General features: G+C 26.1%; 2 protein-coding genes and 3 pseudogenes across 2 annotated transcripts; 4 read left to right on the plus strand and 1 right to left on the minus strand.

Annotated features, from left to right (window-relative positions):
* The first annotated feature begins 2,997 nt into the window (after window positions 1-2,997).
* LOC149061516 (uncharacterized) lies at window positions 2,998-4,549 on the plus strand (annotated as a pseudogene).
* Window positions 4,550-4,857: 308 nt separating this feature from the next.
* Window positions 4,858-21,192, plus strand: LOC149061517 (uncharacterized; annotated as a pseudogene).
* On the plus strand, window positions 5,312-7,898 carry LOC149061518 (uncharacterized). The gene is made up of 7 exons (XM_089220908.1): window positions 5,312-5,360; window positions 5,825-5,917; window positions 6,157-6,303; window positions 6,429-6,643; window positions 6,731-6,893; window positions 6,970-7,069; window positions 7,808-7,898. Exons 1-7 carry the CDS (start codon window positions 5,312-5,314, stop codon window positions 7,896-7,898), a joined length of 858 nt encoding a protein of 285 aa, XP_089077034.1.
* Window positions 12,591-16,948, minus strand: LOC149061519 (uncharacterized). The gene is made up of 5 exons (XM_089216880.1): window positions 16,584-16,948; window positions 15,716-15,887; window positions 14,779-14,887; window positions 14,138-14,274; window positions 12,591-12,791 (listed from the first exon to the last, which is right to left on the minus strand). The coding sequence occupies exons 2-5, from the start codon at window positions 15,879-15,881 to the stop codon at window positions 12,754-12,756; spliced, it is 450 nt and encodes a 149-aa protein (XP_089073006.1). The 5' UTR covers window positions 15,882-15,887; window positions 16,584-16,948; the 3' UTR covers window positions 12,591-12,753.
* Window positions 16,688-18,422, plus strand: LOC149061520 (uncharacterized; annotated as a pseudogene).
* Window positions 21,193-21,337: the final 145 nt, after the last annotated feature.

A 21,337-nucleotide genomic window follows, 5' to 3' on the forward strand; every position in this document is an offset into this window, starting at 1 on the left:
CAAACCGTTTAGAACTGAATACGCCTTCATCAGGAGTACGTACTCAGTACATGTTACACGTCTAGTGTTTCTGGTATTTCAATTCATTAAATGTTATATACTGTTCAACAAATGGTTTTTTCATAGAAAATGTGGTAAAAAATTCTTAGACGAATCTTATTAGTATATTATTTGTTATTCGTTCCAGCCATAGTGTATTATTTAAACTTTTTTATAAACATATCTAATGTAATAGCGGTGATGTTCATTTGTTAAATAAAAACGTGGGATATATACCAGTTACTCATTGAGATTATGAATGAAAATTGGACGATGCACACCATTGACTATGCCTACATTAGATTGCCCACCGAGTTCATATTACGCATTTAATCCTGGTACTATAATTCTTAAAATCTCAAATAGTCCTCCGTCGATAGCTATGATTTTGAAATTAACTGTAAACTCTATTTAAGATCGTACCTAATTTTCATACTGTTACTACAAAAATATATTATTAAAATTAACTTTTGAATTTATAACCAAATGTAGTTTTTTGGCGCTTCCATTAAATATCGAAGACACATTCACTATCACTTATTCACGGCGATATCAATAGTATATTCCCCTGGTAGTTACATTTCTTTTCAGACGAACTAAATCGTTTGAAATTCATTTGAATTGTTATTGTACATAACTTGAATCACATCACGTATTTTACAGTTTTATATTGACGTGCTTAAATACAGACAATCCAGTATGAAAACTGTATATTGTTGGGAAAAATTATATTAATTCAAGAAAATGTTGCAAAAATATATAAATATGTGTCTTATAACAGTTTGACATTATGCTTTTTTCGTTAGAATTTAATCTAAATTATTTTATTAATCTATATAAATGAAATACCATGAGGGTGTATTTTAAAAACAAAATTTTGGTTTCAATGAAGGTTGGTATTAAAATCATGTATATTTAAAATTATATGCTATAACTTTGCCTGGAACAGAATATCAAGACAGTACCTAAGTTGTACATGTGTGTCCAGACATACTAATTCGTAAATATATACAAGTGTTCTACTAGCAGCCAAAATATAATCTATATTTTTGTTTTTATTTTAATAAAATGTGCGAATAAAAGTAGATTCTAAGATGATATGATTAATGTTACTATATATATTTAATTTTCAAACCATTTAGAACTGAATACGCCTTCATCAGGAGTACGTACTCAGTACATGTTACACGTCTAGTGTTTCTGGTATTTCAATTCATTAAATGTTATATACTGTTCAACAAATGGTTTTTTCATAGAAAATGTGGTAAAAAATTCTTAGACGAATCTTATTAGTATATTATTTGTTATTCGTTCCAGCCATAGTGTATTATTTAAACTTTTTTATAAACATATCTAATGTAATAGCGGTGATGTTCATTTGTTAAATAAAAACGTGGGATATATACCAGTTAATCATTGAGATTATGGATGAAAATTGGACGATGCACACCATTGACTATGCCTACATTAGATTGCCCACCGAGTTCATATTACGCATTTAATCCTGGTACTATAATTCTTAAAATCTCAAATAGTCCTCCGTCGATAGCTATGATTTTGAAATTAACTGTAAACTCTATTTAAGATCGTACCTAATTTTCATACTGTTACTACAAAAATATATTATTAAAATTAACTTTTGAATTTATAACCAAATGTAGTTTTTTGGCGCTTCCATTAAATATCGAAGACACATTCACTATCACTTATTCACGGCGATATCAATAGTATATTCCCCTGGTAGTTACATTTCTTTTCAGACGAACTAAATCGTTTGAAATTCATTTGAATTGTTATTGTACATAACTTGAATCACATCACGTATTTTACAGTTTTATATTGACGTGCTTAAATACAGACAATCCAGTATGAAAACTGTATATTGTTGGGAAAAATTATATTAATTCAAGAAAATGTTGCAAAAATATATAAATATGTGTCTTATAACAGTTTGACATTATGCTTTTTTCGTTAGAATTTAATCTAAATTATTTTATTAATCTATATAAATGAAATACCATGAGGGTGTATTTTAAAAACAAAATTTTGGTTTCAATGAAGGTTGGTATTAAAATCATGTATATTTAAAATTATATGCTATAACTTTGCCTGGAACAGAATATCAAGACAGTACCTAAGTTGTACATGTGTGTCCAGACATACTAATTCGTAAATATATACAAGTGTTCTACTAGCAGCCAAAATATAATCTATATTTTTGTTTTTATTTTAATAAAATGTGCGAATAAAAGTAGATTCTAAGATGATATGATTAATGTTACTATATATATTTAATTTTCAAACCATTTAGAACTGAATACGCCTTCATCAGGAGTACGTACTCAGTACATGTTACACGTCTAGTGTTTCTGGTATTTCAATTCATTAAATGTTATATACTGTTCAACAAATGGTTTTTTCATAGAAAATGTGGTAAAAAATTCTTAGACGAATCTTATTAGTATATTATTTGTTATTCGTTCCAGCCATAGTGTATTATTTAAACTTTTTTATAAACATATCTAATGTAATAGCGGTGATGTTCATTTGTTAAATAAAAACGTGGGATATATACCAGTTAATCATTGAGATTATGGATGAAAATTGGACGATGCACACCATTGACTATGCCTACATTAGATTGCCCAACGAGTTCATATTACGCATTTAATCCTGGTACTATAATTCTTAAAATCGCAAATAGTCCTCTGTCGATAGCTATGATTTTGAAATTAACTGTAAACTCTATTTAAGATCGTTCCTAATTTTCATACTGTTACTAAAAAAATATATTATTAAAATTAACTTTTGAATTTATAACCATATGTAGTTTTTTGGCGCTTCCATTAAATATCGAAGACACATTCACTATCACTTATTCATGGCGATATCAATAGTATATTCCCCTGGTAGTTACATTTCTTTTCAGAAGAACTAAATCGTTTGAAATTCATTTGAATTGTTGATAATTATTCATTTAATGATATTTATGAACTAAATTTATTAGTTAATGTTGATGGTTTACCATTGTTCAAAAGTTCATCTGGTCAAGTGATTCCAATTTTAGTTACAATAATCAATATACCTCATTTAAAAAAAATTGTTTTGCCAGTTGGATTGTATTATGGATTAGAAAAACCAAGTGATATGAATATTTTTTTAGATTCATTTATTTCAGAAATAGTAGAATTATCGCAGCATGGTATAACAAACAGTAATGGTATATTATTTTCTATAAAAATTGTTGGTTTTGTTTGTGATGCACCAGCTAAAAAAGATTTACTAGGTATAAAGGGGCACGGAGGATATTTTTCATGTTCGTGGTTCTACAGTCAGCCGTAAAAGGGTATTTACAGAATTAAATTGTACAGCCAGAACACATGAAGATTTTATTAACTGGGCTGATTCTAATTATCGTCTTCGCGATACTGCTTTAGTTAGAATTCCTGAGATTCATTTTGTAAATTCATTTATATTAGATCCAATGCATTTAATATATTTGGGAGTTATGCGAACTATGCTAACAACGTGGTACCAGGGGACTCTTCCATATAAATTATCACAGCAGTTAATTAAAAAAATATCAGATTTTATGGAAATCCAAAATCTTCCAGAAGAATTTATAGGAAAACCAAGAGCTTTAAAGTATCTTCTTCGTTGGAAAGCTACTGAATTTCGTTCATTTTTATTATATACTGGACCAGTTGCCACAAGAGGAGTTTTAGACAGAGACAAATATAATAATTTCATGACATTAAATGTAGCAATTTCCATTTTACTTAACCCAAATAGTTGTGGTGATTTAGATTTGCGAAACTATGCTAGGCAATTACTAATGCATTTTGTTCAATCATTTATTAAAATATATGATGAAAGTTTTATTACACATAACTTTCATGGATTGATCCATTTGGTTGATGATGCTGATTATTTTTCATCGAAAATAAATGAATTTACATTGGATAAGATCTCAGCATTTCCATTTGAGAATTACTTACAAAAAATTAAGTCGATGGTTAGAGGTAGAAATAAGCCCCTAGAGCAAATTGGAAACCGAATGGCAGAACTGTTTTGTGATATTAGTTCGTCATTTCCATCCTTGAGAACTCTGAATCAACAGTTTCCTTTATTATCTCATATTCATTATAATAATGGTGCATTACCTCTTAAATGTGTGGGTCTCCAGTACAAGGAAATACATTTTCCTAATTTTAGCTTAAAAATTGAATCCCCAAATAACTGCTGTGGTCTAGAATGTGGAGACATAGTCATGGTAGAAAATATATGTCATTCTATTGATTTAAACTGTACTGTAATTATTGGTAGAACATTTTTAATCAAACGAAACTTTTTTGAAATTCCTTGTAGTAGCTCATTAATAGGTGTTTATGAAGTTGAAAAATTATCAGAGCCTGAATTGTGTCCCATTTCATTTATTTGTAAAAAATATGTGTATTTCAAGCATAAACATAATATTTATGTTGTTTTCCCCCTATTGCATACAGCATAATAATACAACAAGCTAATTTTTAATTTTATTAATTTCCAAACAAATTATAATTTTGTACATTATTGTATATAAATCATTATTAGCATCATATTCAACTATATAAATACACCTGTCTATATGGTATAACATTATTTATAATTTTTTCCTATATTTTATCCATTATTTTCCTTCTATCTTAATTATATATCACAATTTATATGAAGAATTTTAATTATTTATTCAGGTGCTTATTAATTTATTTTAATGATTATTAAAACAGCATACCATGATTTATGTTAGATATAATTGATTAAGTTTTTTATTTTAGAATGTGGACACTCATACATTTATATGAACCTCCAGATGCAAAAACCCCGGATTTAATTCCAAATGCATGGATAATCGATAATGATACATGTTGGTACCCTATGTCATTTCGATTATCTAAAATAAAATCACTTGCTAGAGAAAAAGCAAAACCAAATACAAATGATTGGGAAAAATTTAAAATTGAAATAGTTGAGAGTAACATAGGTATCTAATTTACTATATTTATTTATTGTAAATTTATTACATTATTGTTTAAACTGATTATTTATTAATTTACAGATAATTATGATTATGGTATAAAACTTATGTATAAATTGTTGAAAAACAAAAGCAAAAAAAATTTACACTCTGATGCTGAATTGAAAGGACGTGGAATGAGAAAAAAATTAAAATATGAAGATCATAATACTAAAAATTTATTTTCTAATTTAACATCTGACTCTGATAATTCTGATGAAGCTTTCCATATCAGTATCAAACAGAAGTCATCATCAACAACCCAGTTAGACTATCCGAATTTTCCAAAAGAAAAAAAGGTATTAATATGATTACATTAGTTCAGTAGTGAGTTATTATTATTATTTCTAGGTATAGTTTATGTTTAAATGATACATTTTTGTTTTTCTTAGAAAATCATAATTTTGATGAATGCGCTGTACTAAAAGAAAAAACAAGCACTCCCCGCCAAAGCAATAAGTTAGGTATGTATAATTAATAGACTTAAATAAAATTATTGTGATCATAAAATTCAGAAATTAAAATAACACAAATGTCAAATTCTATTTTTGTTGATAATGGGAATATATTTTAATAATTCAAATGAACTTGCTTAAGAAAAATGAGATAATTATGTAAAATGAAATACCTACAGCTGATATTCTAATTACTTATTTAATAAAATGTTGTGTAATGTAATTGTTTAATACATTTTAAATTAATAATAAATGTAACTTTCTTAATCAACAGGATTATCTGCAATAAATACAAGTACACCATTAGATAATCATCAATTAATTGATACTGATTTTGAGACTCCTCATATTGGAATACATAATAACTGTAAGAATATTATATAACGTTATATTAGTAAATAAATTATGGCAGTATTTTATTATAATAAAATGAACATTTTTTATAAGTGAATTATTTATTGTAATTCAAGCATTACATAGAATAATTTACTTATCTTAATATATTTTTAAAGTTTTTACATTTTTTTGAAACTAAGTTAGATTTTGGACTAGTTGTTTATGACTATTTCTAATATTATTTATAATTATTGTTTAATTTAATTTTAGATGACTCAGCTCTAAGTAATGTAAACTGCAAATTAAATAAGAAAAATAATCATCATTGTTCGTTTGAATCTCAAAATAACAATACAAACAAAGATGAAAACTATCAACTATTAGTATCGTTGGGACATCAACTTTGTCGTCTATCTGGTAATAAAAAAAAAAAATTATTATTACTTAAACTACATAAATTTGTATGTTTATTAACACTAAATGACAATGTATTATAATGTTAGATATGAAAATATATTAATTAAATATTTTAACAATTACAGCTGACTTTATGAAGTTCAAATCAAACATGAATTACTTAAAACTGGAATTAACTTCATTCATTGAAAATAAAGAGGCTTCAACACTTCAAAATAATACATTCAATCAGGAAAAAACTGATGATGTTTTATCAACATTCCCAATTAATGACGAGGAAAAGCTTTTGACTCTCGAATCAAAGCTCACATTTTATGACCTTGGATATAGTGATAAATTGGTACCTACCTATCTATAACTTATTTTATAAGCATTAAATTATTGTGTTAAATAATGTTTGTTTTTTTTATACATGTATGAATAACAGTTGTCAACATTTATGTTTGCTTCTGAAGGGAAATCAATTTCCAAAGTAACCAATAGTTTATTGAAAACAATATTTACTGATAAATTTGCATCTGCCTTTAGCTGGAAAGGTCAAAAAGAAAAAAAGAAATTAGAAAATTATAAAATTTTCAAAGTTATTATAAGTAAGTCATATTATTATTTTTTTATTATTATAACATATTATTGAGGTAAACATAATTTGTGTAAATATTGTTTTAGACTGTGTTGGTAAAAAATTTCCTAATTCAGAAAACTACAAGATGGATGTCATTGCAAGTGTAATGAATTGGTTTGCCCAAGCACCTACTAGAATTCTTAGGTATGTTTATTATACATATAATAATATATAGTAGTTTTTTGCACTATACACTAAACATTAAATATTTATGATACAACGTCAATAATTTATATTGATTTTTGAAATTTGTTTTCTTGTATTATAATGGAAGATATATAAGTTTTATAGGTTCTGTTATGTTATAAATACTGAGAATGTATCAGTTTTAACTAAATTACCTAGTTTCTTATAATCTTTTTAATTTTTGTTGGGTGTTATAGCTTAAACATTGGTATTTATTATTAATTCATTTAAATGATAATAAAATAAATAAGTGATATTATTTATTCTTTCAATATGATAAATTTATTAGTTATAACTTATAAACATAATAATATGGCATTGAGTATATTTTATATTTCTTAATCACATCATTATAAGAACTGGTTTCTGTGTTGAGAATTATAGCCATTAATTTTGAAACTACATAATACTTACATACTTATCAGTATATAGTACCAATAAGTGATAATTTTTAAAAATTATTAAACTTGAATTTTCACAAGTAGCATATATTATATTTTGAATTTATTTTATATATAGACTGGGCCCAAGGACACAAATAATTTATGTGTACATATTTATAGACATAGTATAAATAAATAACTATCATCTTTATACATCAATATCTAAATAATACATTTTAATCCAAATATAAAATTGTATTATAATTATAGTAATATATTTATGTTGAATTTATTTTTGTTTTGTTTAATATAGAGACGAAAAAAGAAACATAAAATCTACTGAAAATATGCCAGCCGAAGGACTACTACAATCATCATCATTTGATGAAGATGATACTATATAATTCATTATTCATATAATATTATAATATACTATTAATTATCATTATATATTTAGTATTATAATATTATTATATTTTATAGCCTGGGCTATATCAAATATATTATGAATGTTATTTTAAAAATAATAACAGTTGTTGATTTTGTTTATTTTCCTGAATAAAAAAAAAATATTGCAAAATAAATAATTATATATTTTATGTAATTTTTATGATTTAGCATGTGAATGTCAATTTTATTGTTTCCGTCAAAGCTATTTTTACCTATATTATTGAGATGGAGTTTAAGAACCTTTAGTCTGTCTATATATAGTTTATATATAGATCTGATAATTTATACACATCATCTTATATTATAGATGATATTTGGGTGTTTTATAAAAAAAAAAAACATTTTAAAAATACCTTAAAACAATAAAAAAAAGATATTTTAAGTATATGAAATAAATTTTTAAGAATGGTTTTAAAAATATTTTTTATCATTGAAAACAAAATGTATTTACAACCTATTTAAAATGTTAATTAAACATTTTCAAAGTAATGTAAAAGCGGCCATGAAGATATTTAAAAAACATTTTTAATAATATTATTATATATTTTTCATACATTTTTTAAAACGTTTCAAAAACATTTCTTTGCTACTTGGGTAAATACCAGTTAATCATTGAGATTATGAATGAAATTTGGACGATGCACACCATTGACTATGCCTACATTAGATTGCCCACAGAGTTTATATTACGCATTTAATCCTGGTTCGATAATTCTTAAAATCTCAAATAGTCCTCCGTCGATAGCTATTATTTTGAAATTACCTGTAAACTCTATTTAAGATCGTACCTAATTTTCATAATGTTACTACAAAAATATTTTATTAAAATTAACTTTTGAATATTTAATCATATGTAGTTTTTTGGCGCTTCCATTAAATATCGAAGACACATTCACTATCACTTATTCATGGAGATTTCAATAGTATATTCCCCTGGTAGTTACATTTCTTTTCAGATGAACTAAATCGTTTGAATTTCATTTGAATTGTTATTGTACATATGTTGAATCACATCATGTATTTTTCAGTTTTATATTGACGTGCTTAAATACAGACAATCCATTATGAAAACTGTATATTGTTGGGAAAAATTATATTAAATCAAGAAAATGTTGCAAAAATATATAATTATGTGTCTTATAACAGTTTGACATTATGCTTTTTTCATTTGAATTTAATCTAAATTATTTTATTAATCTATATAAATGAATACCATGAGGGTGTATTTTAAAAACAAAATTTTGGTTTCAATGAAGGTTGGTATTAAAATCATGTATATTTATAATTACATGCTATAACTTTGGCTCGAACAGAATATCAAGACAGTACCTAAGTTGTACACGTGTGTCCAGACATACTAATTCGTAAATATATACAAGTGTTCTACTAGCAGCCAAAATATAAGCAATATTTTTGTTTTTATTTTAATAAAATGTGCGATTAAAAGTAGATTCTAAGATGATATGATTAATGTTTATATATATATTTAATTTTCAAACCATTTAGAACCGAATACGCCTTCATCAGGAGTAGGTACCTACTCAGTACAATCAGTACATGTTACACGTCTAGTGTTTCTGGTATTTCAATTCATTAAATGTTATATACTGTTCAACAAATGGGTTTTTCATAGAAAATGTGGTAAAAAATTCTTAGACGAATCTTATTAGTATATTATTTGTTATTCGTCCCAGCCATAATGTATTATCTAAACTTTTTTATAAACATATCTAATGTAATAGCGGTGATGTTCATTTGTTAAATAAAAACGTGGGATAAATACCAGTTAATCATTGAGATTATGAATGAAAATTGGACGATGCACACCATTGACTATGCCTACATTAGATTGCCCACAGAGTTCATATTACGCATTTAATCCTGGTACGATAATTCTTAAAATCTCAAATAGTCCTCCGTCGATAGCTATGATTTTGAAATTACCTGTAAACTCTATTTAAGATCGTACCTAATTTTCATACTGTTACTACAAAAATATTTTATTAAAATTAACTTTTGAATTTTTAATCATATGTAGTTTTTGGCGCTTCCATTAAATATCGAAGACACACTTATTGATGGCGATGTCAATAGCATATTCCCCTGGTAGTTACATTTCTTTTCAGATGAACTAAATCGTTTGAAATTCATTTGAATTGTTATTGTACATAACTTGAATCACATCACGTATTTTACAGTTTTATATTGACGTGCTTAAATATAGACAATCCATTATGAAAACTGTATATTGTTGGGAAAAATTATATTAATTCAAGAAAATGTTGCAAAAATATATTTTTTTTTAAAACCGGTTTTGGTGAGCCCAGGTTGATGTTAACTAAGATTTAAAATAATATTATCATAATAGAAATCACAAGGTATGACCACATCAAATGCCATTTTATGGTATGTTAGCACACTACTACATAGGATGTACATATGTAAAGTATAAAAAGTAAAGAAGTTGAAACACTCAACACCCTAGACACATTATTGTAGGCCACCCAAAACGTTCACTTCCGTGATGTTCAATATTTAAACACACCAGCAATGTGAGCTATTTATGAATAAAAATTCCCATCGTAAATTTCAAAAACCTTTCTCAAATGTCCGATAAAAAAAAATTGAGGTCGTTAATTGATCACTAAATTGTTATACGTAACATAATAATTAAGATACCAGTGTTATAGACATGGTGGTGCTGGTGGAGTTGTAACCTTCCCTCCCAACCCTGAAAGTTTAAGAAAATGAAAAAATTATTTCTATACCTTGTCCATGAAAGTTACTGCAATTAAAAATTTGTTAAAACAGCCTTCAGTAATCAGTAACCGATAAATAAAAATTCTGGACACTCAAAAAAACAAAAAAACTGTGAAATACATATAGGTAGTGCTAAATAGTAACCAATAATTACTAGGTACACAAAATCAATTTTCTATTGAGACTGATAATTGATAAACTGAAATTAATTATTATGTAGGTATGAAAAATGTATATATAAGTTACTTGACAAAATGTAATATAGTACAACAAATTAAATTAAGGTTTAATTTATATATAGCTAACAATGTCAATCATGTTATTTTTTTCATTTTTGTAGTACCTATGTTGTTTTATTGAAAGTACTAATTTAAATATTTTGGGTAACTCTTTTTCAATTTTGTAATCATGTCATTAAAAATAAAATTCTGATTTTAAATGTGGAATGAAAACAAACTTTGATTTTTGGAATTTGAAAACACAAAAAGGTACCAAGGTTTTTTTTAATCAAATTAATTTAATTACATACCAACCAAGTTCATCCATGTACAATTAAAATAGTTATATAAATCTATATAATATTAAACAAAAATTAAAATTTACAATTATAATATTATTATCAATAGATAGTTAGTTTGTATTAAATGGTTTAGTTTTACAGTAAAGGAACTATCTAATACATAATGTACCTACTATATCACATACAGTAATATCTTTTTCGTATAAACTATTAGCTTCAATTACTATAATATCTTACAAACAATTGTTTAAACAATATGTCATGGTTAATATAAGTACCAATCGGAAATACAACATTATCGGTTATAATGGTTGATAATTTTTAACAATGCTAAAATTGGATAAAACTGACTGCTAGAAGATTTAATTAAAGGGAGTCCACTATAGTATAAATAAACAACTAATATATTGAAGGAATGTAGACTTTTTAAATGTATTGTTTGTGCTATATTTTAAGAGTTTGCTACACCCACAAGTAACGTAATTAATCATTATCATATTGGTTATCAGTTTTATCATATAAATTCTAGGATTATAATTTGGTGTTTTGGTGAGCCCAGGTTGATGTTAACTAAGATTTAAAATAATATTATCATAATAGAAATCACAAGGTATGACCACATCAAATGCCATTTTATGGTATGTTAGCACACTACATAGGATGTACATATGTAAAGTATAAAAAGTAAAGAAGTTGAAACACTCAACACCCTAGACACATTATTGTAGGCCACCCAAAACGTTCACTTCCGTGATGTTCAATATTTAAACACACCAGAAAGGTATGAAGTTACAAAATATTCAAAATTTTGGACTCTTAAGTCATAACTTTAGACCGGCGAAGAGTGTCGCTTGTATAAACAGATATATATAAATATAATGTTCTATATTGAAATATTCTAGTTTAGTTTTATATACGTCATAAGATAAAAATGTTGTTTAAAAATCATAATTCAATTTGCTTTATTCAAATTATCTTATTTAACCAACCTAATATGGTAAAATTGCTTCCTAAACCAACCAATGAACAAATTATTTTCTTTTTATTATATTAAAATAATAATCAATCATACATATTATGATTTCTTAAAATTACATTTTGTGGTACAATTTTAGTTCTTTGTTCTTTAATAATTATTATTATTCTAACTGAAACATTTACATCGAATTACTAGTGTATGATAAACAAAACAAATAAAAAATAATAAGTCAGAAAATCATGTATAAAAATATAAAACTTATATTATTATTTGAGTTGGGTAATAAAAACTAATTTATAATTGTTAAATCTACATTTACTTTCTTATACATACTAATTTAAGTATTTGATACATATTATATTATTATTATTTTATTTTGCACTATAAATTAAATTGCAATATAATGTTTAAAATTGAAAAATAAAATGTTGGGATATCTATAGATAGTTCATATATGATAGTATATCATATTAATAATTTAATTATAACAAAAGATTGAAATATATTTTTGAAGCTGCAATATAATGTTGACAGTTGCTTGGTGTACTTGTTACTTATCCAATTGAAGATATTCCAATACTTGCATCACTGAAAAATTGAAACAAATTATTAAATCAACTTTTAGTTTGTGGATTTGGATACTATTTAAGTGTATTTATTGCTATGATAATATACATTGGATGGGTAATATTGAAATTATGGAACATTAGATGTTTATACGATGATACTCGCTTAGAGCCATTTGTAGATAATTTATTTCAACCTATTTGTGTGTTTGTGTGAAAAAATATGATATCATCAATTCCACCACACTATATTTTTATTAAGATAATTATAAGCATCTAAATCCCTCCAGTACAAGAAGCTTTAAGTGCAGTAGGGCAGCATTTTATTTACACAACATTAGAAGGTATGTTTTGAGTTTTATATTTATAAGCTAAATTTTTCATTCTAACTATATACTCAATGTATCATAACTAAACTTGAATTTGAACGAAAAAGGTTAAAATTTATTTTGTTGAATCTGAGAGCATACTTAATGGTATTTGAGTTAAAATGGAACAAGTAAAAATGTAGTTAGGTGTCCTAAATTCTAGGACAAGGTGTCAAGATATAAGAATATTGTCATTTTAAAAAATAAAATTATTTTTACTATTAAAAATAAACTATATTGAACTGTTTATAAATAGTTTTGTAAGAAATCACAATAACGTCTAAGTATCTAGTTCTATTTCAACAAATTCCAAGGAATTCAAATGCACTCCAAGACCCTTACAAGCCACTCATGAGCCCTTTAAGGCTGCATCCGAATTGGTTCCCGATATTCTAGGTAGGCGGCACACGTCCGAATTGCTTCCCGATACAGACTTACGAAAAAGCAAAATACAATATAATATAAATGAAATATTTAATATTATAATTAATATTTTAAATGAAAAAATTGGTGAATTCTTCGATTATATTTTAAAAATTATATTGAAAAAGATAGCTCACTTCCACCAACAATGTGGGCTGAATGTACCAGTAGTATAGAACGAACTATACTAATTGCTGTGAATCATTTCACAGAAAATTCAACAGTTGCTTTTATTCCGCACATCCGAACATATAAAAATAATGAAATCAGTAGATTAAAATTTTTTTTAAATGTTTGTTATAAGTTTTTACCTCAATAATAGAAAATAATAACTATAAAGAAAATAAACGAATTAAAAAAAACGATATACCGCATATATTTATTATTAGGTATTTATTTTATATTTTTAAATTAAGATTTTAATTTTTTTTTAATGTTTGTTATATATTATTTATTAAGCCAAAATTTTAACAACTCGGGAACTAATTCGGATATACCCTTTGAAAGAACCCGGGAACCAATTCGGGCATTTCAGAACCAATTCGGACACTCCGATTTAAAGTATGTAGGTACTTACGTAGATCAAAATAATAAAATAAAATATTAGTGTAATCCGTTTTTCGGATTTTAAACGTAAATCCCGGTTTTGGTTTTGGAGTCGTAGTTGTAGTTGAAGTAGAAGTTGAAGTTAAAGTTGTAGTTGCAATTGTAGCCCTGGAATTTATACATATTAATTAGTTACTGAAAAAATTACATAAGTAATTTGAAATGTAGTAGAATCTTATATAGATACATTTCTATTAAATTAAGTTAGAACATTTTTTATTATTAACAGGTTAACCGCCATGTGTACCATCTCTGGTACATGGTTGATTTGCCATTCGTATTCTAATTTTACCTAAACAAATTAATTTATAAGATATTAATGGGCTAGTCGAAAATTTGTTTGTCTAGCGGGCTACGAAATATTTTCCTGTGTTAAAATCGTATTTAAGTGTACCATAGTAGGCACGCAAAAACATATTGGCAAAACAACAAGTGTACCAAAAATGGCACACGTAGCGCTTTTGGCAATGTACTGAAAAATAACGTAGCAGTTAACCTGTTAAGTTTGTAACTTTGTTTATGAATTTATCGTAAGTTTATTTTTATATAAATTTTGTTGAATGGTTAATTTAAGTTTACAATTTTAGATATTTTATTTATGTTATTACATACCATTTCGATTCAGGAAGGCAATAATGATCTTTCAAATATTTCCTGCTGCACGGAGTTATTTTACAACACTCATTAGCGATAGCCCTTTTAGATTTGAACGAGTGACTTCCTGAAAACAAAGGTAAATCATTAGCAAAGACAAACATTTTTCAATAAATCTAACTAAATAGAATATGCTTATAATAAGTTAACATGATCATCAGATTACCATTTACCATATTTCTTTTACATTTTATTCAATTTTAAATTGTTTTAATTACAAACTAAAATATACAAGGAGTAGCAAGGAAAGGGAAGATTAGAACCCCTAAAATGTTAAAAAATTTTAAAAAAAGTTTGCTTTTTAGTTCTTAATGTATTATATTAGAGCATTACGAGAAAACATAATGTTTATTTCGTCAAATCTACATCAGCACGCTATGACCATAATGATAAATCAAAATTTCTCCGTATCTTAGTAAGATACACTCGATAGTCGATAGTGTCAAAATAATCGATTATTTCGATTAATCGATAGATTTTGAAAACAAAATGTATAATATTTACTATATTCTTAGTTTTACGATATTATTTAATTCGCTATTTGTTCGATAGTGAATTGGATTGATATAATCGATATCATCGATACGACTTATACCACCATCATGACTCCTGTGGCTAGAAACCTTAACCGCGGGGGAGGGGGGCATCGCAGTCTTTGAGAAAGATTTTAAATGATCTAACTAAGTTATGAAATTTTCGTTTTATTTTTTCATACTTATAAAAAATGAGAAGAAACACAAACCCCGATAATTAACTGTGTGTGTGTGATAGGTATCTAATTTTGTATTCTAGAGTTCGTTGATTTTACAATTAATATAAACTTTATAGGTTAATTTCGACCAATAGACGATACTATTATAATTAAGAATAAGGTACTATAGAAAATTATATTCACGTGGATCTTCGTTGTAGCGGCCTTTGCAGATGATTGAGAGCTCAACTGCGAGATTTGATCCACAAAACCTGAACGGAGCTTCCCAGTACGAACTATTATTAGCGATAGATCCAAGAATTAAGTCAACGCACAAGCTCAGTACCAAAATAATCAAATTGAACTTCATGATTTTCTGAAATAATACACAACATTATACGATGTGACTATAATATGTTAAAAACCTGCAGAATAAAACTAATACGTTTTTGATCTTGATTATTGTTAAATTCATTTGTAAATTAATATTATTGATAAATTAAATACTAAAAATAATATTTTTTTATCACACAAATATAGCATATCTTATGCAATTTTTATGAAATTATCGAACGATTTTTGTTATATAAATTTAAATTGTTGAAACCTAGTTTTTTTTAATTAATAATAAACCAACTAATAGGTAAGTAACAAAAAATATCATGCTAAGTATCAATATATGAAAGCCTATGTTGATAGGTACCTATTATTCATACTTGTATAATTTTTTGGCCGTTGGTAGGTTAATTTATTCTACGAATATATGAAATATATTTCTACTGCATTCTATTTATTTTAAGTTAGGTTAGGTTAGACTGCACATAAAATTATTTAACGTTAGGTATTTAAAAATTGAAAACTAATTTAACTGTAATTTTCCATCAGAATTTACATAAGTACATACTAATTGAATGTAAATCTTTATTTCTAAATAAATATATTATATGTTTTGTTTGTGAAAAATATTTATTCAATATGTATCTTGATTAACTTTATATTAAATTTTACCATTGAAATTACCTAACAATAAGAACAATAAGTAGTCTGTTGATAGTATATAAGTATAACATACCTTATTAGAGGTACAATGTCCGTGTAGGATATAGTAGATAGTTCGATTTATCTGGTAGAAGACTAGAAGAGTAACAATAATATTGGACGAACACTGCAGTCAAAATGAATTGTGATCATTCGCAGTATGGTGTAGTTCTGAGTCCTGACGCAGCTCTCACCTAAATATATAAAGTTATTATAGATTGAGAAAGTAGTGAAGAGGAGGGGATTGATAAAACCACACACTTGTATGTGGTGAAAAAGGTACGTTATAGGCTATAGGCCAGGAGTTCCCAAAGTTAACTATTCCCCCCTCCTTGTTGATGATTCTGAAATTCAAAGAGTCCTGCTTTAACCTCTGCTTTACCAAGAGATTCTAGGACATTATTGAAAATATCCAAGACTAAATTTTGTTCAAAAATAGTTTTTCCTGGAAAATATATCCATATAGGTTAAAAAAAGTTCAAACATACACGTGATACCAATTTTATTTGGGATATATTTTAGATATAAATTAACTACAAAATAAAGTGTTCCCAATTGGTTTATATTTTGGTAAAGGTAAACCTCATGATATGGATTGTTACCTAGAAGAATTTGTTAATGAAGTCAATTATTTATCAGAGAATGGTATTTTACATCAAAGTGGAAAAACAATTCCAGTAAAAGTTGTTGCTGTCTGTTGTGATGCCCCTGTAAAGGCAGACATTCTTGGTATAAAGTCTTTTAGTGGGTATAACTTTTTATAATATTGGTTAGATACAGAATTTAGAAAAACTGAAACGTTACTTACAAAAATCCCAGGACTGCATTTTAACAACTCGTTTGTTTTAGATAAAATGCACCTTGTTTATTTAGGAGTAATTCGTACTATGATTTTAACATGGAGTACAGGAAATGTTCCTCACAAGTTGTCTAGCCAACTCTGTCTTAGATTATCATCATTATTAGTTGAATATCGTTCATGTGTACCTATTGAAATTAATAGGAAGCCAAGAGAACTGAAACATTTCTTCGTTTTGAAAGCTATTGAATTTCGAACATTTTTGCTATATTTAGGACCAGTTGTCTTAAAATCTGTTTTTACTAGTAAAAAATATGAGAACTTTTCAACTCTTTATTTTGCAGTGACTATATTATTGTCACCTAAAATGTGTAAAGATAGTGGATGTGTAATTATGCCAGATCATTACTACAGTATTTTGTTGAAGACTTTATTCATCTGTATAATAAAGACTTTATCACTCATAATTTCCACGGTTTAATTCATATAGTAGATGACTCTGATTACTATTCAGGAATAACATCAAATTTTACTTTAAAAACAATATTTGCATTTCAATTTGGAAATTATTTGCAAAAAATTAAATCCATGGTGCGAGGATATAATAAACCAGCTGAACAAATTTGTAATCGATTAGGTGAATGTTTTTTATTGGAAAACTATTTTGAAACTCCTCGGCAATCATCATTATCAAAAATATCAAATATTCACTGTGATGGTCCTCTACTAGCAAATTGTCGTGGACCACAATACAAGATTCATATGTTTCAACACTTTCAATTAAGAATAACAAAACCTGATAATTGCTGTGGGTCAAAAAATGGTGATATTATAATGGTGCACAACTTTGCTTATTCAAAGTCACTAAAAACTGAAGTTGTCATTGGTAAAAAATTTATATCACAAGAAGATTACTATTCAGTGCCGTGTAATAGCTCATCACTTGGAATTTATGTTGTTCAACATTTATCCATCTTAAAAATGTGGCCAGTTTCAGAAATTTGCTTAAAATATATATATTTCCCATACAAAAACCAGTCTTATATTGTCTTACCTTTAATTCATCTATGTTAAATACCTATTGTAAATGTAAAGATTATTTATTAGGATAAGTATATTTTGTACTTTAAATATTAGGTTATAAGTGTTAGATTTCTGAACAATAAGATGGAGAATGTTACTTCTAAAGCATGTAAAATATTTGTTAATTTAATTTAAAACTTAAATGCTGAATGATGTAAATTTAATGATTATGTATTCAGATTTCAGTTACATATATATATATTTTATTTTAAGTTTAAGGTTGTTTATGTTTGCTTATGAATTGAGGCCGAGCATAAAATAGAAAAAATATATAAATTTGTTGTGTTAATAATCAATTAAATTGTTTTCTTATTACTGCAATGTGCAATTAATTACAAAATTATCATTGACTACTTTTTATAGTGCTATTTTTATGCCCCAACAAGTTATTATTAACCTATATCATATAATATTTGAAAAAAATACTTATATCAAAATTGATTTATTCTTATATAGGTGATTATGAAAGAGGATACAAAATTATGATAAAAGCAAATAAAAAACAAAGCGAGTCAAATTTAGAGTCAGAATTTGAAATGAGAGGTAAAGGTTGCCAAAATAAAACAACTTCTTCAAGGCTACTTTTTGAAATTAGTAGTAGCAATGAGGATATTGCTCTGGATAAAAATGATCTACATCCTCTGACCAGTTCTACTGAAATCCTAGAACCACAAGCCAGTTTACGACCAACCAACATTGATCGTCAGTTTCCTACTCCTCCACCTATATTGTTGAAATCTGCTACAAAGAGGACATATAATTCAATATCAACATTGTCACCTTCTACTTCAAGCTCAATTTCTAGTGCAATTATGAGTACTCCAGTCGATAGTGATAAGATTTCTAAGTCTGTATGTCCTTTAATAGGTACACGTTATAGTAAGAACGAACACTGATGCTCTTCATCAGACCTGTGTTTCATTTCTGATGAGTTAAAAATCTTAAATTATTTACTGATTATTTTTAAAGTTATTAATTTTAATTGTACCATTATTGAAGCCAATATTATGAAATTAAGAAATACTGTTTCTTATATTAAACATCATCTCATTGATAATAAAGATACAACCGATGATAAAAAACCTGTAGTAGTATCTAATTATGAAATGGACAATGTAGTATTTCCAATAAAAAGTGAAGATGGTCTTAAAATGTTAGAAAAAAAACTTGAAGATATTGAATATTTCCATAAACTGGTAATTATGAAATGTTTAAGGTAGCTAGTAGTTAAATTAATATTTTTTTTTTGTTATTTTTGAAAGTTTTAACTAATGCATAATAATATTTTATGTGTTAGTTAAATTAAATAACACATTTTGATTTAATATTATAGTACATACCTAAATTCTTTTAAATTAATAAGCCAAGGTTAGTTTATATTATTACTAGAAACCAATTTATAAATTGAAACAATACATATATATATATATATATATAAATAGTTCCTAAATAAAAATTCTCTCCTAAGTAATATAATTTCATTATTCCTACCTATATTAAAGAACATCACTATACTAAAAACAAGTACTTATATAATATGTATACAAAACAATATATATAATATTTTAAGCACATAGATATATTTAGGGTTATGAAGAACAAAATTATTAAATACTATTGTAAGTTATTAAAAAAAATTGTGTTTATCTGTGTCACCCATAGGCTCTATATATAGCGCCAAAATCTCTGAATCTATCAACTCATTATCTTGATAAATAATAATTTTTTCAACTTTGGATTTTTACTAAAATATTGTAATTATTTTAGCTACAATAATACACAAATAAACTTAAAATCAAAAAAAAAAAAAAAGTTAGTGTTGTGAATTTGTGATATCCTTTAATAAAATTATATTTTCTGTATTTTAAAATATGTTTTAGACCATGCATTAATAATGTACAATTAACTTAATAGGTGTCCACAATTGCATTTACCAATGGTGGGATAAAGAGTTTATCTAAAATGACAACATCGACAATGAGAATAATGTTTTTCGATGAATTTATAGCAGATTATAGTTGGAAGGGGCAAAAAAAAAAGTCTTGAAGCAAGTCCAATTCACAAAGTTATAATAAGTAGGCAATATTCATATCAACTATATTTTATTATTTACAATTTTAATATTTGTTAAGAAGTTTCACATCCTTGAATTACACACAACATTGTTAATTTTCTAAGGCTGATTCTTACAATATCCAGTTAAAGTTGTCGGACTCTTATAACCTCCGGAATTCTGCCGGTAATAAAATCTGTTATCAGTCTGTTAGCATTAACTGATTTAACTGACACTACCGTATATTGTAAGAACGACCCTAACAGTAATAAAGAATAATTTTGAATAGAGTTATTAATGTTTCATAAATCTCGTAGTAAATCACACACTTTTATAATATAATGTTCAAAATTGTAGAGAAGCTTGTTTCCAAATTAAATGTGTATATCTCATATTTTGTATTAGGTACATTATTTTATGTCATATTATATTGTTTTATACTTTTTTATTAGGTGCGATATAACACAAATTTCCTACCACTACAAAAGCTGGTATTATAGAAATCATAAGCCCATGGATGGCTCAGAGCGAAACCAGAATTAAAAGGTACACATTTTCAGTTATTTTATTTACATTATTATAAGATTTAAATTAAATATACATTTTTTAATATGATTGTATTTATTAATTATAGAAATGCCATTAAATTATCTTTAGACTACTGCAGCAATAGATGATGATCTTGCCACATCTGACCAGCCTATCTGACCTGACCAGCATTTTTTAATGTATAGTCTTATTTACAATTGTTTAATTGTTACCTATTCGTTACATCCAAGTTCAGTTATTATTATTTTTATTTCATACTTAAAAATTGTTTTTTTTATATAAATAATTATACCTATGTATACAT

Source organism: Diuraphis noxia, unplaced genomic scaffold (genome assembly GCF_037042655.1).
Source record: "Diuraphis noxia isolate RWA-SAM2 unplaced genomic scaffold, SU_Dnox_SAM2 contig0001, whole genome shotgun sequence".
Lineage (NCBI taxonomy): Eukaryota > Metazoa > Arthropoda > Insecta > Hemiptera > Aphididae > Diuraphis > Diuraphis noxia.